The sequence below is a fragment of the Choloepus didactylus genome, chromosome 2 (assembly GCF_015220235.1).
Source record: "Choloepus didactylus isolate mChoDid1 chromosome 2, mChoDid1.pri, whole genome shotgun sequence".
In the NCBI taxonomy this organism is placed as follows: domain Eukaryota; kingdom Metazoa; phylum Chordata; class Mammalia; order Pilosa; family Megalonychidae; genus Choloepus; species Choloepus didactylus.
The window spans coordinates 58210194-58238086 of NC_051308.1; the positions used below are offsets into that span (position 1 = coordinate 58210194).

At 38.0% G+C, this 27893-nt stretch overlaps 1 protein-coding gene and 1 pseudogene across 4 annotated transcripts in view; both read right to left on the reverse strand.

Moving 5' to 3' along the window:
* Positions 1 to 27893, reverse strand: part of PPP1R12B (protein phosphatase 1 regulatory subunit 12B) — a 264369-nt gene that overhangs the window by 103777 nt on the left and 132699 nt on the right. For all 4 annotated transcript variants that reach the window (XR_005215124.1, XM_037825034.1, XM_037825038.1 and 1 more), the window contains one exon: positions 2835 to 2925. Coding sequence is in view for 3 of the 4 variants with exons in the window: in XM_037825034.1 (XP_037680962.1) it covers positions 2835 to 2925 (91 nt within the window). In the remaining variant the exon portion in view is untranslated. The remainder of the gene's footprint in view (positions 1 to 2834; positions 2926 to 27893) is intronic.
* Positions 19584 to 20346, reverse strand: LOC119526140 (annotated as a pseudogene).

Consider the following 27893-nt stretch of genomic DNA (forward strand, 5'->3'; position numbering starts at 1 on the left):
GTGAAGAAAGGGAAATTGGGGAAGTAGAGAGAGAATGGGTGTGATGGTTAGGCTCATGTGTCGACTTGGCAAGGTAATGGTGCCCAGCTGTCTGGTCAAGCAAACACTGGCCTAACTGCTACGGCGAGGACATTTTGTGGACTTAAATAATCAGTAAGTTGATGGCATTTATGGCTGAGTACACCTATAATCAACTAAGGAGACTGTCTCCAGCAATGAGAGATGTTTAATCCAATCAGTTGAAGGCTTTAAAAGGAAAGTGATGACTTCAGCAGTCAGAAGAGAGAATTTTCATCTCTACTTCAGCCAGCCAACCTCTCCTGGGGAATTCATTCAAACCTTCATCAGAGTTGCCAGCTTGTAGCCTGCCCCATGGAATCTGAACTTGTGTATCCCCACATTTGTGTGAGAAACTTACAAAATCTTACAATATTTACAGATATCTCCTGTTGGTTCTGTTTCCCTAGAGAACATTGACTAATAAAACAGGGACAGCAGAATTTAGGAAGGCAAGGAAAGGCTAGTTCATAGAGGATCTTGTATGCCATGCTAAGGAGCTTGGATTTTACTTTTTGGATATGCTTCTTTTAGGGGTCAGAGGTCCCTTTGAGAAATTCAGGAAGCCTACTGAACCTCTGATAAAATCTTCCCAAAAGCAATGTACACATCTCAAGGGATTCAAAGATCCCTTCAAGTTCTGATATGGACCTCACACTCTCTCTACTGAATCTTTCTCTTCAAGATATTTATGTGTCCAGTGTCTTCCAACCTCAATTCTATGTCCTCCTCTAAGCTACTTCCCTGTCTTTTGCCATCCCTTCCTAAGTAAACTTGAAGTTGTGCCATAGTAATTTATATTCCCCATTTATTCTTCACTCACTAATTTATTCAATAAATATTATTTATTTACTATGTACTAGAAGAAAAGATAGTCAGCAAAAATACAACCAGTCTTGAACCACATGTAAGTTAATTCTAATAGGTGAGTAATCATCAAGCAAAACTAAATTTACAACGGTCACAATTACTATAAAAGAAGATGCTTTACCTAGTTTGGAAGGGTCCAGGAAGGTTATTTGATCCAAGATCTAAAGGATGAGTAGTAAACTAGATAAAGACATAGGGAAGAGAGTTCCAGGCAGAGGAAAGAACATCAGCAAGGACCTTGTGTACAGCACAAGGGAGCACATCACATGTATCCCGAGTTCAGCAAGAAGGGAAAAGTGGAGCAAGATGAGGCCAGAAAAACAGCCAAGGGCAGATGACTGAAGAGGTCATAGGTCATTTGAGGATTTGAGTCTGCATTCTAAGAACCAGGAGAAGTTAGTGAAAAGCTCTAGGCTGAGTGACACAGTCAGCTTTTATGTAGAAAATACCTCTCTGGCTGCCACATGGAGTTCAAATTGCAAGGCTGGTGGTGGGGTGGGAGTCACAATTCATAAAAATCACTATCAGACTTTGGGTGCTATTTAATTTCTTTAAGTCACATGTATATATTACTTTGACTTTTAGAAAATTATTTAAAAAAAAAAAAGAAAAAGAGGGGAGAGACATGAAAACAGATGCAAGGAGACTAATCTAGAGTAAACCAGACAAGAGATAATGGTAGCTTGGATAAGGAGGTGAAGTGGAGGTAGTGAACGAATTAGAAAAGAAATATAAGAAGAAAAACAGTAAGACTTAGTTGTGGAATAGATAATGGGATAGTAAAGAGGAAAGAAGTGTTAAGGATGATTTCCACGTTTCTCAGTTGCGTGAATGAATGTGGATGGATGGTGACTCTCTTCACTAATACACAGAACACTTGAGGGGAATGTGGTTTGAGGGAGAAGATGTTCAGTTTTGTTTTAGACACGTCAAGTTTAAAGTGCCTTTGGGATAAACAAGTAGAAATTTCAACTAGGCAATTAGATATAAGAATCTGGAAATCAGAGATGAGATCAGGACTAAATGTATAAATATTAGATTAGATTGATTAGGGTAAGATTACCTGGGAATATAAAGCAAGAAGAGAAATGAAATGAGGACCTCTAAACTTTAATGGCTGGATGGAGAATGAACAGCAGAGGAGACAGTGAAGGAATGAGCAGAGAAAAAGCAAGAAAGCACATTATTACAGAAGGTAAGGGAAGAGTTTTAATAATTTGGTTTCTAGCCCTACCACTCTACTGACACTGTCCTTGCCAAGTCATCAAAGATCTTTTATGTTACGTATAAATGGAACCATACAATATAGGGCCTTTTCTTTTGCTTCTTTCACTTAGCAAAACATTTTCAAGTTTTCAAGGTTCACCCACACTGTAGCATCAGTATATACCAGTACATCAATGCTATTTACTACCGAGCAGTATTCCATTGTATGGATATATCACATTTTGCCTATGCATTCATAAGTTAATAGACATTTGGGTTGTTTCTACTTTTTGGCTATTGTGAACATCAGTGTACAAGTTCTCGGGTGTGGACATATCTTTTCATTTCTTTGGGTTATATAACTAGGAGTGGAACTGCTGGCTCACATGTTTAACGTTTTGAGGAACTGCCAAACTGTTCTCCAAAGTGGCTATTTACCAACCCTTAGGATTCTTAAGATGTGGTCCCTTAAGCGTGAGCAAAATAATTAGTCTTGTGAAGGAAATGCTCTGAGCCGGGAAGAACAGAGGTGACAATGGGTAAGTGTAGCTATAAACTCATTCTATGTAGTTCAAGATTTAGCACGGGGGGAAGCTCTTAACACAGTGACTGGAATAAGGCACTCATTTTACCATTTTAAAATTGTACTTCCCTATGGAAAGGCAGACAGACAAAAGGACATTAAAAAAGGCCACACTGACCTGAGTAGACCTTCTAGTCTGGCGAGCTTGTCTGGAGCGTGCTTTCCGTAAAGACTCTGCTTCCTCATCCCGTACAGGAGTTAGATATGACCTGAAGAGAAGAAAAAGTAATAGCAAAAATAAACACTTTGCTGCACATACTTAGGGAATGACAAGGTACTTCCCCAAACTGAAGTGATTTTTACACTCTAAAAAAGAACTTAGGCAGAATCAAAATGATAGGAATGCTATCAGCTATCAGTAAAAATTACATAATCCAATAGGTTATTTGTAAATATATCACTGTTCACACAGAATCATGTCATCTGTAAAATGAGAATTTTGTTTTCTCTTTTCCTATTCTTACAATTTTTATATCTCTTCTTGCCTTACTGCTCTGGCTAGAACCTGCAGGAAATGTTGAAAAGGAGTGGTAATAGTAGGTATCTGTGCTCTAAGAGAGAAAGCTTTCAGTATTTTACCATTAAGAGTGATGTATACTGTAGATTTTTGTAGATATGCCTCATGAATAAACAAATTCCCTTCCATTCTCAGCATGCTAAGAAGTTTTTTGTTTGTATGTCTGTTTTGTTTTTCAATCACTAGTATGTGTTGAACTTTATCACATGCTTACCCCTCCACCCCCACCCCCACCCCCATATACTGAGATTATCATTATTTTTCTCACACTGAATGATTTTCAAGTGATAAAACAACACTGAATTCTTGGGACAAACCCAACTTGATAATGTTGTATCATCTTTTTACATAGATTTACTAATATTTAGTTTAGGATTTCTGCAACCACGTTTATGAGGGAAACTGGCCTGTAATTTTCCCTTCTTGTAATATTCTGGTCTGGTTTAGGGGAATTAAGTCTACACTGAACTAAAGTGAATTGGGAAATGTTCCCTCTTTGTCTATTTTCTGGAAGAATCTGCATAAGATTGGAGTTATTAGAACACTGGAAGAGTTCACCAATGATGCCTTCTGGGTTTAGAGTGCTCTTTGTGGGAAGGTTTTAAATAATGGATTCAATTTCTTTAGTAGATTATGGCTTCAGGTTTTCTGTTCTGGTAATATTTGTTTTACAAGGAATTTTCCATTTCATTTTTATTTGCACATTTAGTGGAATAAAATTATTCATAATACCATATGATATCTTTTAAATGTCATTTTGATATGTACAGCAGTGGTTCTCAATTTTTTTGTCAGAGGACCCCTTTTAACACTTAAAAATTACTGAGAACCCCAAAGAGCTTTTGTTTATGTGGGGGTTTATCTATAAATATTTACTTCATTAGAAATTAGAACTGAGAAATTTTTAAAATATGCATTAATTCGTTTAAAAATAATCACCCTGAGGAGGAACCTAAGAAGGCGACTAGGTGAGACAGAGAAAAAAACACCTCCTTGGAAAACACTAGAAAAAAAACCAGAAAGGACCCAGAACACCACTTCCAGAGTAGCACCAGCTGGACAAGTTCTGCTAAAGCCACAGGGAACGTGTGTTTGGTGAAACCAGGAGTCTGCATTCTGAAACGAGTGAGTGTGTCGGCTGAGTCCCTCGGCCACGCTGCAGTGTGGGGAAATGGTGGGTTGGTGTTTCAAAAAAAAGCCCAGGAACAGCTGCAGATAAGACGGGAGCGGTCTGGACTAATGCCTCGGTGTCTGGGGTGGAGGATACCCCTTTCCACACTCACTGCTGATTGTCTCGGGTCCAGGGGAGCAAACGGGAGATGCACGACTTGCAGCCGTCTCCCCAGCGGGCAGGGCTACTCCTGCCCAGGACAAACACACAGCACAGAGCCAAGCCAAGAAACCCAGCCTGACAGGGAGTCTTTCCCGCAGCACCGCTCACACGACACAATATCGGCCGTGGACAGTGGCCTTGAATATACCCACGGCTGATCGTCCCAGAGCTGGGAGAGTGGAGCTGTGTGCAAAGGGTGAAGTTAACGCATCCCATTCAACCATCTCTGAAGCAGGCTGGGAATGCCCCTACACAGCCTGGTGGCCCAGAGCTTCCCTGGAGGCTGGCGCTCACTTCTGACGTGGCACGGCCCTCCCCGCCTCAGCAGAGGTCCTGGAAAAGCACAGCAGGGAGGGGGGAACTGCTCAGAAATCCCAGGGAACCTACACCAATACCAAGGACTTTTGTGTCAGCAGTAGAGAACAGCCTTAAATCTCCGGGAACACCTGGGAGGTTTGTTAACCTGCCCTTCCTCCCTAACCACTCAGGCACACGCCCCTCATTGAGGGTAGACAGCACTGACAACACACCCAAATTAAGTGCACCAATTGGACCCCAAAAGAATCAGATCCCCACACACCACAAAGTTGGGGAGAACTGACTTGAGGGGAATAAGTGACTCATGGACGCCATCTGCTGGTTAGTTAGAGAAAGTGTATGTCACCAAGCTGCAATTCTAACAAATTAAAGATCAAGTAAAGCAAATGCCCAAGAGGCCAAAAACAACAGAAAATCTTAAAGCATATGATAAAACCAGACGACATGGAGAACCTGAACCCAAACCCTCAAATCAAAAGATTCGAAGACACACAGTTCCTGGCAGAATTAATCAAAGAACTACAGACAGGCAATGAGAGCATGGCACAGGATATAAAAGACTTGAAGAAGAGCATGGCACAGAATATAAAAGACATAAAGAAAACCCCAGAAGAGCATAAAGAAGATATTGCAAGAGTAAATAAAAAAATAGAAGATCTTATGGAAATTAAAGAAACTGTAGGCCAAATTAAAAAGACTCTGGATACTCATAATATAAGATTAGAGGAAGTTGAACAACAACTCAGCCTCCTCTAGGAGCACAGAACAGAAAATGAAAGAACAAAAGAAAGAATGGGGAAAAAAAATTGAAAAAATTGAAATGGATCTCAGGGATATGATAGATAAAATAAAACGTCCAAATTTAAGACTCATTGGTGTCCCAGAAGGGGAAGAGAAGGGTAAAGGTCTAGAAAGAGTATTCAAAGAAATTGTTGGAGAAAACTTCCCAAACCTTCTACACAATATAAATACACAAAGCGAACTCCAAATAGAATAAATTCAAACAAACCCACTCCAAGACATATTCTGATCAGACTGTCAAATATTGAAGAGAAGGAGCAAGTTCTGAAAGCAGCAAGAGAACAGCAATTCACCACATACAAAGGAAACAACATAAGACTAAGTAATGACTACTCAGCAGCCACCATGGAGGCGAGAAGGCAGTGGCATGACATATTTAAAACTCTGAGAGAGAAAAATTTCCAACCAAGAATACTTTATCCAGTAAAACTCTCTTTCAAATTTGAGGGAGAGCTTAAATTTTTCACAAACAAATGCTGAGAGAGTTTGCTAAGAAAAGACCTGCCCTACTTCAGATACTAAAGTGAGCGCTACTGACAGAGAAACAAAGAAATGAGAGAGAGATATAGAGACTTTTAACAGACATATATAGAATATTACATCCCAGGTCACTGGGGCACATGTTCTCCACTAGTGATCATGGCTCTTTCTCCAGAATGGACTGTATGCGGGGACATAAAAACAAGCCTCAATAAAATAAAAAATAAAAAAATGTATTTGTTCAAAGCACGTTCTCTGACCACAATGGAATACAAATAGGAGTCAATAACCATCAGAGACTTGGAGAATTCACAAACACCTGAAGGATAAAAATGAGGGGGAGATGAAAACATTCCCAGATAATCAAAAGCCGAGGGACTTCATCACCAGTAGATCAGTCCTAAGCAGGCTGAAAGGAAGGGACACTAAACAATTGACTGAAACCACATGAAGAAATAAAGGTTTCCAGTAAAGATCACATGGTAAATATAAAGACCAATACTATGGTATTGTTGATTTATAACTCCACTATTTACTTCCTACAGGATCTAAAATAAATAAACTGTAATGATAAATCAGTGGTTTTGGACTCAATGTAAAATATGTAATTCTTGACAAGAACTACATAAAGGTGGGGGAATGGAGGAGTATAGGAACACAGTTTACATGTCCTATTGAAGTTAAGTTGGTATCAAAGAAAAACAAGATTGTTATAGATTTAAGATGTTAAATTTAAGCCCCATGGTAAACATAAAGAAAGTACCAGAGAATATTACCAAACAGATGAAAAGTAGAGTAGGGGTTCCAAGAAGTGGGGGAAGGGGCAATGGGGAGTTAAGAAATGAGAGTAGGGTTTTTGTTTGGGGTGAAGGGAAACTTCTAGAAATGGATGGTCGGAAGGTGATAGCATTGCAACATTCTAAATGTGATTAATCCCACTAATGGAATGCTAGGGAGGGGTGGAATAGGAAGATTTAGGCTATATATATCTTTCCACAATGGGAAAAAAAAAAAAAAAAGACAGTCTAAATAGATGACAATTAAATGCCAAGGATGATCCTGGATGGCATCTGAGGTCGGAGGAGAGGAGGCTCAAAGGGACACAGATGGGACACAAGGGAAAAAAAAAAAAGGAAATATAGAATGTAAGCTTTATATCTATGTTGAATATCTTGAACTTATTAGCTGCATTTAATGAGATTGCATAAAATAATGTTCTTGTCCCTGGGAAAGGTATATGTGAATTATACTGTTTGTTCAAAGATATGTGCAGCTTGCTCTCATATGTTCAGAGGACAGAGCAATAGATGATGGGTGTTAGGGAGGGAGGGAGGGAGGGAGAGAGGGAGGGAAAGAAAGAGACAGTGGTGTGACAGGATCTTAAAGGTGATGGATCGGGGTATCGGGGGAGGGGGGTCAGGGTATGATGGAGTTCTATGTATGGGGTTTGTACTGTTTTTACAACTGTTCCCGTAAGACTGAACTTATTTCAAAATAAAATTTATTATAAAAAAAAATAATCACCCCATGTTAACATTTTTATGAAAAATATCTTTACTTTTCTAAACAGAAAAATTTAATAAGAAGAACGGATTGTTTTACATTTTTGAAAATTTCTTTAAATGTCTGGATTAATAGAAGACAGCTGAATTCTTGTATCTGCTTCTGCATTCAATCTGTTGCAATATGTTGTTTTCGCTTAAATATATAAAGAATATCCAGCATCACACAGATATGTAGTTGGAAAAGGGAGTAGTATTAGAATAGCTTTTTCAGATAATTCTTCTTTCATATTACACCAAAATTCAGCCAGTAGTAGTTTCTTAAGGATTAATGTAATATGGAATCTGAAGGCACGTCAATAGACTTTTCAAATTATGTTAAAATCCATTGGTCTATTGTGTACTTGAATGGATCTTCCTACCCATGTATGATTTTGTAACACCATGCATTTGTCACACGGAAAATACTGATGCACTAAGTTATGCAGATCTCCAAAATGTTGACATTTCTTTACACAATAATAAAAACTTCACATTCTTTAATATCACCATCAATCCTAGAATAGTCTTTACTTAATGGGAAGCCATCAATAATAACACAATAGCAGATACAAGTTTTCCAAAATTCTAATTTTTGCTGTAAGTTTTAATTTTATAATTGGCAATAGACATTATCAGCTATTTTCCTTGAAGTAACATGCTCATTTTGTTCATTTTCAAGAAAATGGCTGTTAAATATCCAAGTCTGAATAACCACAGTTTCACCATGTGCCAGTCTTTCAAGTAAAAATGCTGTTCCATGAAAATACAGCTAGTTTTTCTCTTCTTCCCTTCTTCTGGGGCTCCAATTCACTTATGTTAGACCTTATAGACATATCCCATTTATTTATTATGCATTTTCCCCTGTATATTTCCATCCTTTTTCTTTCTCTGGGCTTCATTCTGGATATTTTCTACTGTCCAGTTTTCCAGTTCACCAATCCTCTTTAGCTGGCCTACTACAAACTCAACAATTAAGTTTCTTAATTTCAGTTGTTTTATTTTTCAGTTCTAGGATAGTCACACAGATCTTTTGAATAGATTGCAGTTCTCTGGTGAAATTCTCCATCTTGTCTTCTATTTTCTTGAACATACTAACCATTATTATTTTAAAGACCATGTCTGATAACACTGATATCTGGATCTGTTTCTATTGTCTGTTTTCTCTCTTGGGTTTTGGTATACTGGTCTTTATTTCTTGGTATCTCTCGTAATTTTTAAATTAATGCCAGACATTTTTAGTGAAAAACTGTAGAGACATTTTGAGGCTCTGGATGATATCATCCTTCATGGATGATATTCTTTTCCTTCTGGCTGCTAAATTACGGAAGTAGTACTCAAACATTCGTTTATACCAGAATCATTTGGAGGGCTTGTGAAACACACACCCTCAGAGGTCCTGATTCAGTAAGTCTAAGGTGGTGTCTGAGAATTTGCTATTTTAATTGGTTCTCAGATAATGCTGTTGATCAGGGGACCATTCTTTGAGAACCAATGTGCTAAGGCAAATTACCTTACTCCACATTGAGACTGAATTGATTCGAAGCTGGGCTTTAGTCTTTGCAAGGGCTGATCTATTTCTGGTAAGCTTTTTTGGGTAGGGTGTTGTTGCCCTCTAGTGGTCTCAGCTGAAAGCCTGGGGTGGCGGTCTACTGGAGTCCCTTTTCCTCAGCAGAGCCTTAACTCCAATTTTGTTCCTTCAGTTCCATAAGACTGCTCAAACTCGTGCCCAGTGTCTTAGCCTCATAGCTACAGCTTTACTAATCAGCAAATGCCTCAAGGGGAAAACCTCAGCCAAATGTTGGGTTTACCTCTTTATAGTCCCTTCGCTTCAGGATCTTGAGCCCTCAAGTCCTCACTTCCTTGGTAACTCTCTAATGCCTTCAGACATTCTTTTTTCTTATATTTATCCAGTTTTTCTAATTATTCTCTATGGGAGACTTTGTCTAATACAAGATGCACCATAGCCTGAAGCTATTTTAATAGTCATTCTTTTTCTTCAGTGTGGATTAATAAATTGGAATGCCAATATATGTACAAATCTACTATGAGTTTGGTAGGCTTGGGTCATGCTTTCTCAATATATTCCTCCCTTCTGTGTGAACTAACAACAGTAAGTCCCCAAATTTGCAGAAGCTGTGTACAGACCTTAGGATTGGTAAGAAAGCACATTAAGTATGAGTAACTTCCCATGAAGTCTCTTTTTTTTTCTTTTTTTTAAATTAGAGATGTTGTGGTTCTACAGAAAAATCATGCATAAAATGTGGGGTTCTCAAATACTACCCTATCACTAACACTTTGCAACAGGGTGTCCCATGAAATCTTATCTTGATTATCAGTCAGCTTATTTAACTCACATATCATTTCTAATCTGCAAAACATACACAGCATCATTATTATACTCATTCTTGACTGTTATTTTCTTCTTTGTATTCTGGATAGAAGCCACAGTAAAAGAGTTTCCAAGATCCTTATCTCACTGCCTACTCTAGGGAGTTTTATGGAATGAGAGAAATAGAGCTAGTAAAAATAGGTATGGTAGGTAAGATCAAGAAGCTTTCACTTGACTTGGAGTCTTAAATATTTGAAATCATGCATGTTTTTCATGGAAAAAAATTACAAAACAGACAAAAATGTGGAAACAAATAAAAATAAACAAATTCCAGCACATAGAGATAACACCATTTCTATTTTACTACACGTATATATGTCTAGATTTGATCTATGCATGTAGAGATAAAATGCATGTATTTCTATACATATAAATAAGTAGTTTGTGTATTTTGTAACCTGTGTCAATATATGAGATGGTATTAATTAAGTTATAGGGAAAAAAATTCTTGTGGAAACAAAACCCAGAAAACTCCAGTGCTTGAATTTGTAAATCTCTTTGAGAGAGGAGGTAGCACTTTCAGTCATCTTTTTTTTTTTACATCGATGGGGATTCCAAGGCTCACAGGAGCAATGCACCTAATTTATGATTGCCTTGTGGCCATACTGTGTTTTCAGCACATGTTAAGTCCTTAGACTTGTAAAATCTATACTGGGGGTTAGCAATCTATGGCTGTTAGGCTAAATCTCGCCTGTCATATTTTTGTAAATAAAGTTTCATGGAATACAGTCATGCCCATTCGTTCATATATTGTCTTAAGGTCACTTTTGCACTACAGCAGAAGAGTTTAAAGTTGAGATGGAGACTGCCAGGTCTGCAAAGAGTGAAATATTTACTATCTGGCCCTTCACAGAAAAATTCTGCTGGTTCCAATGCTAGATCAAGCCCAAACCTGATACCACTGGTTCTTTCTGAGAAGCATTTGCAACCATGCCATGAATCTGAATCCTACATGATTCTTCATTATTATGAAAAGAATACAGGTCACAAAATAGAAATAATAACTTCTAGCATATAATGGTGGCACATTTAGATAAAACTAGGCCTTCTGGCATCCAGATAAAACTAGGCTCACATCCCCAACTAAGCAGCATGGGAAGTCCTTTGATGACCATATCTGTCTACTTTGTTTCCTACTAGGAGGGAAACATGTTTTCTTTGTATTTGCTATGTCTTTGAGGTTACATAATTATAGAGCATTCCAATAATCGATTATAGCGAATTAAGCATGACTTCACAGAAATAATTTATTCTCTGCCTTTAAAGTTCACAGTGCCCCTTTATATATCATAGATGGAACAATTCTGTCTTAATAAGCTGTACAAAATGCCTAGCAAATCACTACTGAATATCAAGAATATCAGAATAAATAAAGAGAGAAGACCTAAAATATTTTCTGACAAGTAAAGTGTAGTGATTAAGTACCTTAGCATGGGAATCAGATTGCCTGGGTTTTTACCCTGCCTCTTCAATTTATTTGCTGGGTGATCTTTTGGGATAAATTATTTACGCCTAAACTCACGTTTCTTTTAAGATGGAGATATTAACAGTTGTGATAGCTATTAACAAGTATTAATAGGATTGTTGTAAAGACTAAATGAAAATCTATGTAAAGCACTTAGAACAGGACTGGCACTTATTAAGTACTCAGTATAGCTCAGCTGCTGTTCCTGCCACCACCACCACCACTGCTACATTATTTTCATCGCCACATTAAAAGTGCAGCCATGGTGATTTGGAAAAAGAAAGAAAGACTAGCCACACTATTATGTCACCCCATCTAGTTTAATAAAAAAGTTTCCCTTAATTATTTTTCCCAAAAATGTAAAACTCATGTGGAAGAAGTCTTAATTCCCTTGAAAATGTTCTTCATGAAGGTTCATAGGAGTATCTAAGTAAAATAAAAGTACCCTAAGTGGAAAAAGAATAAAAGAGAAATAACCATGATTTCCAAGGAGAGAACAAAACTCCCTTTTCCTAGAATAATGAGAAAATAAAATTTTCTTCTGGAACCCACCAATGGGAAATTGGTTTTTGAAGTAGCTTTAAGGAATCCTATGCCTCAAATCTGTCCTGAAAAGAAAAGGATACTTCAATGTATTAGCTTCAAACAGGGAAGGAACCAAGTTGGGGATATGTCATGTGTAGCATTCAGGATGCCATGGTTGTAAATTATGGGATACTAATGGTCCTGTAAGATAGCTTGTCATTTCTTGGACTTGGAGATAAGGATACAAAAGCAAAGGTTACTCAAAGAGGCCATATTCAGAGGAACCATATATTTATAGCTATGGGGGAAGGGGAAAAACTTAGAGGAATAACAGAATCCTAGACCTTATAGTTAAAGACTTGATGACTTCCAAGAAATAATTTGATCTAATTCCAAGACTTCAGGTAGAGATGATAAAATTATTTCTTTTCTATAGACAAGCCTGTCCAGGCCTAAGGAAACATTAAAAGACTTTCTCAAGGACATGATGTTATTTAAGTATACATTTAAAGGGACGACCATGGTCTTCCTGCTTCCAGTACAGCTTTTCTTATACCACACCATAATGAAACCATTTATTCCACTTAGCCATACAGACTTACGGAGCAAGAAATTTCTGCTTCCAAAATCCACAATAACAGAAATTGGTGGATAAAGAGGTCTTGCATTAGACTTCTAGTATCCCCTTACATTTCCTAACAGTTTGCCATAACCAACTCTCTGTCTTGGGAAAGGATGATTTTTACATTTCTAGAGGTTGTCATCTACCTGCTATAAGGCCGTCATCAATAAACTGTAAGTGACAGATAATGTGAGGGACTCAATTCTCCTTAGAGGATACAGTTATTTCTACAACTGTAAGGTCCTATTAGGCAAGTTTAACTTCAAGCTTTCCTTGCTATTTCTAATTGGGAATGGGTATAATAGAAGAACAAGCTATCTGGGTTCTACTTTCAGTCCTGCTGTTTACTAGTTGTTTGACCTTAAAAGAATCACTTAATCTCTTGGGACCTTAATTTCTAATTTTATAAAATAAAAGGATAAGTCTATAGTTTTTAACATTTTTTCAAGCTGTGAACCATACACTGATTCTAGACAAATGACTAAATCTTCTCATCAAAATGTGTATTCATTAGTTCTGGTGAAATATTACATTTCCTACATTCCATAGGCCACATTCTCTAAAACAGTACTGTTCAATAGAACTTCGTAAGATAATGGATATGTTTTATACCTGCACTGTCCAATACGGTGGCCACTAGCCATACATGGCTACTGAGAATTTAAAATGTGAAAAGTGTTACTGAAGAACTGAATTTTAAAAATTTCCTTTAATCATAATTAATTTAAACTTAAATAGTCACATGTGACTACTGGCTACCACATTGGACTGCACAGCTCTAGAAGTTCTGGGAATCCAACTAAGAGACATTATTGTCAAACCCCTCCTTAAACCTGAAAACCAGACACAACTCATAGACAATAAACATAAAAGAATTTTGTCAAGAACACAATTTGTTCATTAAGTTTAAAAGCAGTTGATTTAAATTCTTAAGATAAAGTTCCCAAATTTCTTCTATGCTTCCTGGAAGTATTATTGCAGTAATTTTACATCATATATAGTACTTTTAAGTTATATGAGGTAGGGCTGGGGCTCCCACCTTTAAGACATTTATAGATACAGCAAATAGGAACAAGCTCATAGATACACCACACTTCAAGAGCTACTCTTTTCCTAATGGCAGCATTTACACTCTGCTGTCCCTGTGTGCCTGGCCCCATACCACCCCACTTTCCTTCCATCTGCTTTGACAAAGAGAGCTCCAAGAAAAGACGGTTACCTCCTTGCGCAGGCCTGCATAGCAGAATGAAGGTCAAGAGATGTGTGGAGATGCATAGCAAGAAAGGTAACTGGCTGCAGGGAAACACTGCAGTCTCAGCACCCGGTCTCCCTTGGAAACTAGAAAAAGCTTGCACTGCTATTGCTATCCAGCAAGCCAGAGGCAGAGCTTGTAATTTGCTAAGAAGCTGCCTACTAAGAAGGAGGAGGAGAGGGAAGGGGAGGAGAAAAAGAGAGGAAGGCAAAATCTTGGGACTCGGCAGAGCCAATGCTGCTAATAGTTCCCAAAATACCATTCCATTAGATGCATACTTTATATACTGTACCAAACCACTCAATACTATTTCTCATTTGATAGGGAGCGAGGGAGAAGAATTCTTCCTAATGTGAAAGCAAATAGAGCAAGGGAGATGTAGTATTCTTATCCTAGATATTATTTCATCTGCCCTTGGGCTATCCTACTTGCAGCATCTGTCCAAGTGAGCTGTAAATACCGCCTCACTTGAGGCTCAAACAAAGCCAGCTGGCGAATGTCGATAGTGGGGAAGAGACAGATAAAAAAGAAACATATGACAGACAAATGCAGGGACAAAATTCCAATCTGGTATAAATGGGTTAAACCCAGATAGAGGGAAACTATAAATTCTGTTCAATTTGTTAAGCTAACTATACAGATCAGGAAGATTTCTAGATCCAATGTTTCACATATCAGAATATGATCTGATTTTATAACTTAGGAATTACTGCATTCAAATGATCAAATGTCATGTTGGTCTGGTTTTTTTTTTTGAAAAATAATAAACTTTATTTTTAGAGTAAATTTAGATTTATAGAAAAACTGCACAAAAAGTTCCCATACTCCCACCCCACCCCCTAGTTTCCCTTATTATTAATAACTTTCATTGATGGGGTATATTTGGTACAGTTGAGGAACCAATATTGTACATTGCTAATAACTGAAGTCCATAGTTTACATTAGGGTTCCCTCTTTGTGTCGCACAGTTCTGTGGGTTTTGACAAATGTATAACACCATGTATCCACCAAACACAATATCATACAGAATAGTTTCACTACCCTAAAAATGCCTTGTGCTCCACATATTCATTCCTCCCCCTTTTCCCTCTATTCCCCCAACCCCTGGAAACCATCTCTGATCTTTCTACTACCTTTTTCACAATGTCACAGAATTGGATTCATAAAGTCTGTAGTCTTTACAGACTGGCTTCTTTCATTTCACAATATGCATTTAAGGTTCCTCCATGTCATTTTAACCATTTTTAAGTGTACACTTCAGAGGTGTTAATTACATTCACAATATTGTCCAAACATCATGCACCATCCACTACCAAGACTTTTTCATGACCCCAAACAGAAATTCTGTATCTATTAAGAAATAACTCCACATTCCCCCTCCCTGCCCCATACCTGGTAACCTCTAGTTTACTTTTTGCCTCTTTTATTTGCTTATTTTAGATATTTTATATAAGTGGAATCATACAATATCTGTCCTTTCACATCTGGCTTATTTCATTCAACATAATGGTTTCAAGGTTCATCCATGTGAACTTCACTCCTTTTTATGGCTAAATAATACTCTGTTGCATGTATATACCACAATTTGTTCATGTATTCATCTGCTGGTGGAGACTTGAGTTGTTAATGCTGCTATGAACATTAGGGTACAAATATCTGCACGAGTCCCTAATTCAATTATTTTGGGTATATACCCAGGAGTGGAAATGCTGGGTCATATGGTAATTCTATGTTTAACTCTTTGGAGGAACCACCAAACTGTTTTCCTCAGTGGCTGCACTATTTTACATTCCCATCAGCAATGCATTTCTCCACATCCTTGCCAACACTTATTATTTTCCATTAAAAAAAACATAGTCATGCTATTGGGTGTGAAGTGTTATCTCATTGTGTTTTTTAAAAAAATATTTTTTAATTAGAGAAGTTGCAGGATTATAGAAAAATCATGTAAAAACACGTTTCCATATCCCCCCATTGTTGACACTTTTCATTAGTGTGGTACCTTTGTTACAACAGATGAACGAATATTAAAATAGTATTATTAACCATAGTCCTCAGTTAACATTAGGTGTATTTTTTCTCACATACCACCCTATTATCAACACCTCGTATTAGTATATACATTTGTTATAGTTCATGAAAGAACGTTCTTATACTTGTATTATTAAGCCCAGTCCATCTTCAACAACAGGATTATACAGTCCCATGTTTTATCTTCTAATTTTCATTCTAGTAACATACAAAACCCAAAACTTCCCCTTTCAACTATATTCATATACATAATTCACTGCTGTTAATTAAACTCACAATAATGTGCTACTGTCACCACCACCCATTTCCAGACCTTTACAATCAATCTAAATAGAAATTCTGTACATATTAAGCATCAGCTCCCCATTTTCTACCCTCAATCTATCTTCTGGTAACCTATATTCTAGACTCTAACTCTATGAGTTTGCTTATTATAATTGGTTCATATCAGTGGGATCATACAATATTTGTCCTTTTGTTTCTGGCTTATTTCACTCAGCATAATGTCCTTAACGTTCATCCATGTTGTTGCATGCATCAGACTTCACTCCTTTTTATAGCCATTGTATGTATACACCACATTTTGTGTATCCATTCATTCACTGGTTGATGGACACTTTGGTTGCTTCCATCTTTTGGCAATTGTGAATAATGCTACTGTGATCATCGATGTACAAATATCTGTTTGAGTCCCTGCTTCCAGTTCTTCTGGGTAGATACATTAGCGAGAATGCTCAGTCATGGTAATTCTATATTTAGCTACCTGAGGAACTACCAAACTGTCTTCTACAGGGGCTGCACCGTTTTACATTCCCACCAGCAAAAAAAGAGTGTTCCTATCTCTCCACATCCTCTCCAACACTTGTATTTTTCTAATAGTAGCCATTCTACTGGGTGTGAAATGATATCTCATTGTGGTTTTGATTTGCATTTCCCTAATAGCTAGTGATGTTAAGCATCTTTTCATGTGCTTTTTAGTCATTTGTATACCCTCTTTGGAGAAACATCTGTTCAAGTCCTTTGCCTATTTTTTAAAAAATTCAATTTTATTGAGATATATTCACAAAACCATACAGTCATCCACAGTGGACAATCAGTTGTTCACAGTACCATCGTATAGTTGTATATTCATCACCACAACCAATTTTTGAACATTTTCATTACCACACACAAAGAAGAATTAAAATTAAAATTAAAGTAAAAAAGAACACCAAAAACATCCCATACCCCCATCCTTCCCTATTATTCATTTACATTTTGTCCTCATTTTTCTACTTATCCATCCATACACTGTATAAAGGGAGTGGGAGCACAAGGTTTTCACAATCACATAGTCATACCGAGTAAGCTACAGAGTTACACGATCATCTTCAGGAATCAAGGATACTGGGTTGCAGTTCAACAGTTTCAGGTATTTCCTTCTAGCTATTCTAATATGCTAAAAACTAAAAAGGGCTATCTATAAGAACAACCTCCAGAATGACCTCTCGACTCAGAATGACCTCTCGACTCCATTTGAAATCTGTCATCCACCGAAACTATTTTCTTTCTTTTCTCTTCCCCCTTTTGGTCAAGAAGCCTTTCTCAATCCCACAATGCCAAGGCCAAGCTCATCCCAGCGAGTCATGCACCATGTTGCCAAGGAGATTTACACCCCTGGGAGTCATGTCCCACGCAGGGGAGAGGGCAGTGAGTTTACCAGCTGAGTTGGCTTAGAGAGGGAGGCCACATTTGAGCAACAAAAGAGGTTCTCTGGGGGTGACTCTTAGGTAGGCTTAGCCTCTCCTTTGCAATAACAAACTTCATAAGTTTTGCCCATTTTTAAATTGGATTGTTTGTCTTTTTATTGTTGAGTTGTAGGGCTTTTTTATGTATTCTGGATATTAAGCCCTTATTGGATATGTGGTTTCCGAACATTTTCTCCCATTGAATAGGTTGTCCTTCCAATTTCGAGACAAAGTCCTTTGATGCACAAAAGTTTTTAATTCTGAGGAAGTCCCATTTATCTATTTTTTCTTTCATTGCTTGTGCTTCGAGGGTAAAGTCTAAGAAACTATTGCCTAACACAAGATCCTAAGGATGCTTCCTGATGTTTTCTTCCAGGAGTTTTATCATTCTGGCTCTTATATTTAGGTCTTTGATCCATTTTGAGTTAATTTTTGTATAGGGTGTGAGATAGGGGTCCTCTTTCATTCTTTTGCATATTGAGATCCAACTCTCCCAGCACCATTTGTTGAAGAGACTATTTATTTCCCAATTGAGTGGACTTGGCAGCCTTGTCAAAAATCAAGTGGCCACTCTCTCTCTAGCTAAGCCAACTTGGCAGGTGAAACCACTGCCCTCCCTTCTATATGGGATCTGACACCCAGGGGAGTGAATCTCCCTGGCAATGTGGTATATGAACTCCCGGGGAGGAATCTAGACCCAGCATCGTGGGATGGAGAACATCTTCTTGACCAAAAGGGGGATGTGAATGGAAATGAAATAAGCTTCAGTGGCAGAGAGATTCCAAAAGGAGCTGAGAGGTCACTCTGGTGGGCACTCCTATGCACAATATAGATAACCCTTTTTAGGTTCTGATGAATTGGAATAGCCAGAGGTAAACACTTGAAACTATCAAAATACATACAACCCAGAACACTTGAATCTTGAAGACGATTGTATAAAAATGTAGCTTATGAGGGGTGACAATGTGATTGGGAAAGCCATATGGACCACACTCCCCTTTGTCCAGTGTATGGATGGATGAGTAGAAAAATGGGGACAAAAAAAAAAAAAAAAAAAAAAAAAAAAGGCACCCAGTGTTTTTTTTTTACTTTAATTGTTCTTTTTCACTTTAATTTTTATTCTTATTATTTTTGTGTGTGGGGTAATGAAAATGTTCAAAAATTAATTTTGGTTATGAACGCATAACTATATAATGGTGCTGTAAACAACTGAATGTACACTTTGTATGACTGCATCGTATGTGAATATATCTCAATAAAATTGAATTAAAAAAAAATCAAGTGGCCAAAGATGAAAGGGTCTATTTCTGAATTCTCAATTCAATTCCATTGGTCAATATATCTATTCTTGTGCCAATACGATGAGGGTTTTTTGTTTGTCTGTTTGGTTTTTTTTTGTAAACAGAATAAACTGCTTATTAAAACATCATGTGAAAAAATAAACTTTTTGATCCAATTGAAGAGTGGTAAACATTTCCCCTTAATTAACATTCCACCAAAAACACAGTTTCACAGGTAAATTACAAAATAATCTAATTTGATCAAAACTTGAAAATACTTAAGTCACTTATCACTCAACAATTTAACAGTGAGGCGAATGCTGATCTAGGTCTTTCTGATAAGTCAATGAGACAATCAAAATCCCATATGCCCGAACGTTAAATTTTATGTACTTTGTTCACTGGTATAATGGTCAAACTTAAAATTCTCATTACAAGAAAGGAAGATTTCCTGAGCTACATCTCCCTTCTCCTCAAAAAATAAATACGAGAAACAAATTAAGGATAAGAGTTGGGTTTCAAACTGTCCCTTACTTGTTACTTAACAATTCCTTTCTTTTTTAAACTGATCAAACATGAGCAAGCAAAAAATTCTTTTCTGAATGGAAATGCTTTCACAGCCCTTTGGATATCAATAGATAAATTAAAAAGGTCATTCAATTTGTAGTTCTCGCCGCCTCTTTTACTTCTTTTACAGCACTTCTAAGCAGAGGTAGGAAAGACTACCTTTAAAAAAATATCTTCTTCATTGTAGAGGATTTACAAAAATAAAACTGACAAAATTCTAAACCATGCCTTTGATGAATGCCAAAGGACCAAGGATCCATCTCCTCCTATTTGAAGAATTATATCCTGTGGGGGTGTTCAAGCCTTTACAGGACACTTATTGATAACAAGATCCACCAGGGCTCAGAACAACTGCACTAAAAAAACCTTTCCACCACTCTCATTTGCCAATTCTTTTGGCCACCCAGTCTTGCTGGAAGAGAGGGCAATGATTATTCTGTTTTACTGACAGGGACATGCAACAATTGTGGAAGGAATGATTACATTTTTTTCCAGACCACAACACAATCCTCTGTTAGTTTTCAGCTTGACATCTAAGACAGACATCTCATTGCTATTTACCAGCTGTGTGCCCCAGACCAGTTAGTGAATCTCTGTTCTCTCATCCATCACCTGGAACCTGCAAATGGCACATACATCGCACTCCACATCCCAGCTCCACGTGACCACTGCATTCTACTTCTTCAGGGAGAAAATTTTGTCAACCCTGACTTGGAACCTGTGCTCTTGGAATGAGAGGACAGGGCACCAGACTCCTTGCCATCTTCCATGTCGACCATGGTGGCAACACAGAACTGGCTACCAAGACCAGTACCATGCTTTTTTGACTACTGTAGCTTTGTAATACGCTTTAAAGTCAAGAAGTGTGAGTCCAACTTCATTCTTCTTTTTCAAGATGTTTTTAGTTATTCAGGGCACCTTACACTTCCAAACAAATTTGATAATTCCATTTCTGCAAAGTAGGCTGTTGGAATTTTGATAGGGATTGCATTGAATCTGTAAATTAATTTGGATAGAATTGACATTCTAAGGATAGTCTTCCAATACATGAACATGGATTGCCCTTTCATTTACTTAGGTCTTTGTTTTATAGTTTTCTGTTTACAAGTCCTTTATATCCTAGGTTAAATTTATTCCTAGATGTTTAAGTCACTAATGTAAACAGAATTTTTTTAATGACTTCTGTATTAGTTAGGGTTCTCTAGGGAAACAATCAATGAGAGGTATCTCTGACTATCAGATTTGTAAAAGTGACTCACGCAACTGTGGGTATGCATGAGTTCAAATTCTGTAGAGCAGTCAGCAAACTGTTGACTCCAAGGAAGATGTCTGATGAACTCCTCAGGAAACGAACCGGCAACTTTGACGAACTCCTCAGGAAATGCTTCACTGGGCAGCCGAAGAAGAAGTGAAGGTCCTGTATCTGTCTTGCTTATAAGTCTTCAACTGATTAATTGGATTAAATCCAGCCAATTGCATTCTCTCATTTTGGAAGACACGCCCTTTGGTGAGTCATCAGTCACAGCTGCAGTCAATTGACTGATGATTTAATAAACCAGCCTGTTGGTTTATTAACCAGCCATAAACGTCCTCACAGCAATGGTTAGGCCAGTGTTTGCTTGACCAGACAGCTGGGTACTATCACCTGGCCAAGTTGACACATGAACCTAACCATCACAATTTCCTTCTTAGCTTGCTCATTACTAGTATATAGAAACACTACTGACTTTTTTAAAATTTTTATTTTGAAATAAATACAAACTTCCAGTAACAGTTGCAAAGATAATACAAACCCCATACACAGAACTCCAGCATAACACAACCCCCCTCCACCAATACCCCGATCTACCACCTTTAATATTTTGTCACTTTCCCTTTTCTTTCTTTCCCTCCCTCCCTCCCTATCATCCATCATCTATTGCTCTGTCTTCTGGACATATGAGAGCAAGCTGCACACATCCTTGAACAAACAATATAATTCACATATACATTTTCTATGAATAAGAACATTCATTTATGTAATCACATTAAGTGTAGTTAAGATGTTTAAGAAATTTAACATTGATATAAAGCTTATATTCTATATTTCATTCCTTTCTTATGTCCCAATTGTGTCCTTTTCAGCCTCCTCTCCTCTAGTCTTAGATCTCATCCAGGATCATCTATGGCATTTAATTGTCATTATCTATTTACACTATCTTTTTTTTAGTTGTGGAAACATATATACAGCATAAATCTTCCCATTCCAACCCCTCCCAAGCATTCCATTTAGTGGGATTAATCACATTCACAATGTTGCAATGCCATCACCTTCCGACCATCCATTACTAGAAATTTCCCTTCACCTCAAACAGAAACCCTACACTCATTTCTTAATTCCCCATTGCCCCTTCCCCCACTTCTCGTAACCTGTTCTAGTTTGCTAATGCTGCCGGAATGCAAAACATCAGAGATGGATTGGCTTTTATAAAAGGGGGTTTATTTGGTCACACAGTTACAGTCTTAAGGCCATAAAGTGTCCAAGGTAACACATCAGCAATCAGGTACCTTCACTGGAGGATGGCCAATGGTGTCCGGAAAACCTCTGTTAGCTGGGAAGGCACGTGGCTGACGTCTGCTCCAAAGTTCTGGTTTCAAAATGGCTTTCTCCCAGGACGTTCCTGTCTAGGCTGCAGTTCCTCAAAAATGTCACTCTTAGTTGCTCTTGGAGTGTTTTTCCTCTCTTACCTTCTCTGGAGCAAAAGTCTGCTTTCAACAGCCATCCTCAAACTGTCTCTCATCTGTAGCTCCTGTGCATTCTTCAAAGAGTCCCTCTTGGCTGTGGCTCCTCTTCAAAACGTTACTCACAGCTGCACTTAGCTCCCCGTTTGCAAGCCCATTTATATGGCTCCACTGATCAAGGCCCACCCTGAATGGGTGGAGTAACACCTCCACGGAAATTATTCTTCAGAGTTATCATCCACAGTTGGGTGGGGCACATTCCATGGAAACATTCAAAGAATTACAATCTAATTAACACTGATAGGTCTGCCCACACAAGATTACATCAAAGATAATGGCATTTAGGGGTCATAATACATTCAAACCAGCACATAACCCATACTCTACTTTTCATCTCTATGGTCATATTCTCTGATACTTTCTTTGTGTTTACTGTGGGGCATAAATTTAACATCTTAAGTCTATAACAATCTTGTTTTCTTTGATACCAACTTAACTTCAATAGGACACATAAACTATGTTCCTATACTCCTCCATTCCCCCATCTTTATGTAGTTCTTGTCAAAAATTACATATTTTAAATTGAGTCCAAAACCACTGATTTATTATTATATTTTATATATTTTAGATCCTGTAGGAAGTAAATAGTGGAGTTACAAATCAAAAATACAGTAGTATTGGTATTTATATTTACCATGTGATCTTTACTGCAAATCTTTATTTCTTCATGTGGTTTCAGTCAATTGTTTAGTGTCCCTTCCTTTCAGCCTGCTCAATTCCCTTTAGCATTTCTTACAGGACTGATCTACTGGTGATGAAGTCCCTCAGCTTTTGATTATTCAGGAATGTTTCCATCTCCCCCTCATTTTTAACCTCCAGGTGTTTGTGAATTTTCTAAGTCTCTGATGGTTATTTACTTCTATTTGTATTCTATTGTGGTCAGAGAATGTGATTTGAATAATTTCAAATTTTTTAAATTTATTGAGGCTTGTTTTATATCCCAGCCTATGGTCTATTCTGGAGAAAGTTCCATCATCACTAGAGAAGAATGTGTATCCTGGTGATTGGGGATGTAATGTTCTATATATGTCTGTTAAATTTCTCTATATCTCTCTCTCTTTTCTTTGTTTCTCTGTTGGTAGGGCTCCCTTTAGAATCTGAAGTAGGGCAAGTCTTTTATTGGCAAAGTCTCTCAGCATTTGTTTGTCTGTGAAAAATTTAAGCTCTCCCTCAAATTTGAAGACGAGTTTTGCTGGATAAAGTATTCTTGGTTGGAAATTTTTCTCTCTCAGAGTTTTAAATATGTCATGCCACTGCCTTCTCGCCTCCATGGTGGCCACTGAGTAGTCACTACTTAGTCTCATGTTGTTTCCTTTGTATGTGATGAATTGCTTTTCTCTTGCTGCTTTCGGAACTTGCTCCTTCTCTTCAATATTTGACAGTCTGATCAGAATATGTCTCGGAGTGGGTTTATTTGGATTTATTCTATTTGGAGTTCACTGGGCATTTATGCTTTGTGTATTTATATTGTGTAGAAGGTTTGGGAAGTTTTCCCCAACAATTTCCTTGAATACTCTTTCTAGACCTTTACCCTTCTCTTCCCCTGCTGGGACACCAATGAGTCTTATATTTGGATGTTTTATTTGTCTATCGTATCCCTGAGATCCATTTCAATTTTTCAATTTTTTTCCCCATTCTTTCTTTTTTCTTTCATTTTCCGTTCTGTGGTTCTCAAGTTGTTGTTCAGCTTCCTCTAGTCTTGTACTATGAGTATCCAGGATCTTTTTAATTTGGTCAACAGTTTCTTTTATTTCCATAAGATAATCTATTTTTTTTTATTTACTCTTGCAATTTCTTCTATTTCCATAAGATCATCTATTTTTTTTTTATTTACTCTTGCAATTTCTTCTTTATGCTCTTCTAGGGTCTTCTTCATGTCCTTTATATCCTGAGCCATGCTCTCATTGTTCATCTTTAGTTCTTTGATTAATTGCTCCAAGTACTGTGTCTCCTCTGATCTTTTGATTTGGGTGTTTGGGTTTGGGTTACCTGTATCATCTGGTTTTTTCATATGCTTTAAAATTTTGCTTTACTTGATAGGGTTCTTTTAGGATATGAAGGATTATTCAGACACCAATCTCTAATTTGTTAGATCTATAGCTTGGTGGTGTACTTTCTCTAACTAACCTGCAGATGGTGCCCGCAAGTCACCTATTCCCCTCAAGTCAGTTCTCCCCAACTTTGTCTTTGTGGTGTGTGGGGGTCTGGTTCTTGTGGGGTCCAATTGGTGCACCCAGTTTGGGTGTGTTGTTGGTGCTGTCCACCCTGAATGTGGGATGTGTGTCTGAGCAGTTAAGGAGGCAGGGCAGCTTTAATAATCAAACCTCCCAGGTGTTCCAGGAGATTTAAAGCTGTCGCAAGACTCTAAACATTCATTTCAGTCTCGCCACAGATTGTCTCTGCCGCTGACTCACAAGTCCTTGGTACTGGCGTAGGGTCCCTGGGTTTTCTAGGTGGGTTCCTCTTCCAAGCCGTGCCTTTCTAGGGCCTTTGCTGAGGGAAGGCTGTGATACGTCACAAGTATGCGCTGTCCCTCAAGGGAAGTTCTGGGCCACTGGGCCATGCAGGGGCGCTCCCAGCCTGCTGTAAAGATGGCTGAATGGGGTGTGTTAATTTCCCCCTTTTCACACAGCTCTGCCTTCCCAGCTCTGGGATAATTAGCTGTGGGTGCATGAAACGCTATTGCCCACACCTAATATTGTGGCATGTACGCGGTGTTGCCGGAAACACTTCCCATCACACTGGGTCCCTTGGTGCGGCTCTGGGCTGTGGGTCTTCCTGCTGGGAAGATGGCTGCAAAGGGCATGGCTTTTTCCCCCTTTTGGCTCTCCTCTGCCCTCCTCGCTCTGAGACAACTAGTAGTGGGTGTGTGAAAAGCTATCTTCCATGCCAGATATTGAGGCATTTGCACAGCCCTTTCCTGCTGCACTTCACTGTGTGGTTCTCGCTGCCGTATCTGCAGCCGCTTTTGGTTTTTTTTTAAAAAAGAACTAGTCCGCCTCCAACCGCCAACCCACGGTTTCCCCATGCCGCAGCGTGGCTGCTGGACATTCAGCCGACTTACTCATTTCAGAACGCAGATTCCCAGTTTCACCAAGTGCAGAGTCCCTGTGGATTTAGCAGATCTTGTCCAGCTGGTGCACACTGGAACTGGTGTTCTGGGTCACTTTCTGGCCTCTATCTAGTATTTTTCATGGAGGTGTATTTTTGCCCTGTCTCTCCTAGCCACCATCTTAGTTTTCTCTCACTACTGATTTTTGGGTGTTGATCTTGTACCCTGCCACTTTGCTGAATTCATTTATAAGCTCTAGGAGCTCTGCTGGAAGATTTTTCTGAACTTTCTAAATATAGCATCATGTCATATGCAAATGGTGAAAAGGTTTTTTCCCTTCATTTTGTTGATGTGATGTATTACATTAACTGATTTCCGTATGTTGAACCACCCCTGCATACCTGGGATAAAACCACTTTATCATAGTATATAATTCTTTTCATGTACTTTGGATTCAGTTTGCTCGTATTTTGTTGAGGAGTTTTGCATCTATATTTATTAGAGAAACTGGTCTGTAATTTTCTTTTCTTGTAGTGTCTTTATCCGGCTTTGGTATTAGGGTGATTCTGGCTTCAAAGAAGGAGCAAGGTAGTGTTCTCCCTAATAGCTAATGAAGATGAACACTTTTTCATGTGTTTTTTAACCATTTGTATTTCCTCTTCAGAGAAATGTCTTTTCATATCTTTTGCCCATTTTATAACTAGGTTGTTTATACTATTGTTACTGAGTTGTAGGATTTCTTTATATATGCAATATATCAGTCTTTTATGAGATAACGGCTTCCAAATATTTTTTCCCCTTGAGCTGGCTGCCACGTCACCTTTTTGTCAAATTCCTTTGAGGCACAAAAGCTTTTAATTTTGAGTTCTCATTTATCTATTTTTTTTTCGTTGCTTGTACTTTGGGTGTAAGGTCTAAGAAGTGACCTCCTAATACAAGGTCTTGAAGATGTTTCCCTACATTATCTTCTAGTTTTATGGTACTGCCTCTTACATTGAGGTCTTTGATCCACTTTGAGTTAATTTTTGTGTAGGGTGTGAGGTAGGGGTCCTTTTTTATTCTTTTGGATATGGATATCCTGTTCTTCCAGCTCCACTGTTTGAAGAGACTGTTATGTCCCATTTCAGTGGGTTCAGGGGCCTTATCAAAGATCAGTCAACCATAGATCTGGGGGTCAGTTTGATTCCATTGATCAATATGTCTATTTTTGTGCCAATACCATGCTGTTTTGACCACTGTGGCTTTGTAGTGAGCTTCAAAGTCAGGAAGTGTAAGTCTTTCTGCTTCGTTTTTCTTTTTTCAGAATGTTTTTAGCAATTCAAGGCATCTTTCCTTTCCAAATAAATTTAGTTACTAGCTTTTCCAAGTCTGCAAAGTAGCTTGTTGGAATTTTGATTGGGATTGCATTGAATCTGTAGATAATTTTGGGTAGAATTGACATCTTAACAACATTTAGCCTTCCTATCCATGAATATGGAATATTTTTCCATCTTTTTAGGTCCCTTTCGATTTCTTTTAGTAAAGTTATGTAATTTTTTATGTATAGGTCTTTTACATCCTCGGTTAAGTTTATTCCTGGGGGGACGGGTGGGGGGCAAACTGGTGATAATTAAAATTCAACATAAAAAGTGCCATAAAGAGTGTGTGCTCTGGAGAGGAAATGTGATACTGCCTGAAGAGGTTGGGAATAAAAATATCACAGAGGTGGTGATTTGAAGGAACTCTAAAGAGATTAGGATGAGGCTTCCTAGAAAACAAGGGGGCACCATTCACAGATTTAAGTTGGAAAATGAGCTGATCAGATTTGTGTACTAGAAGATCACTCATGCTGCACTGTAGAGGATGGGCTGGCATAGTGGGGCAGGAGACTGGAAGACCAAGGGTCCAGTTAGGAGACTCTGGAATTAACAGAGGGCAGTGCAGATGGAGAGGAAAGGATGGAATTGAAGAATTATTAAAAAGAATGACAGAATTGAGCTACAGACTAAATGTGAGAAGTAATGAAGGGAAAAGCTTCTAGTGTGATTTCCAGTTTATCAATTGGGTCACACTTATAAAGGCCCATTAACAAAGATTTTTAAAATATCTTAACTTTTTTTTAAGTCAGGGGAAAGAACTGCTTTGGTTTGTTTGTTTGTTTGTACCCTCTTTCTAAAGAGGAATTTCGAACCCTTCAAAAAATAATTCTAACAAAACTTTAAATAGATGAAGAAATAAGGGAAAAAGGAAAACAATTAACAGAAAGAACTTCAGTTATGGAGTCCCTACCACAAGTGAGACGCTGTTCTAAGTAAGCCTGTTACTTACACTACTCTGTTACTTAGAGTACTATGATGCTAAGCAGAAAAGTCTGGGCTGGAGAGAGGGATCTGAGTGTTGGCTGAAGCAATTGGAGGGAATGAGATCAGCTGGGAAGAGTACTGGGAAGAGAGAAGATGGAACTCTTAGGAACAATATTTAAAGTATTTGCTGAGGAAGAAGGGCAAAGAAAGA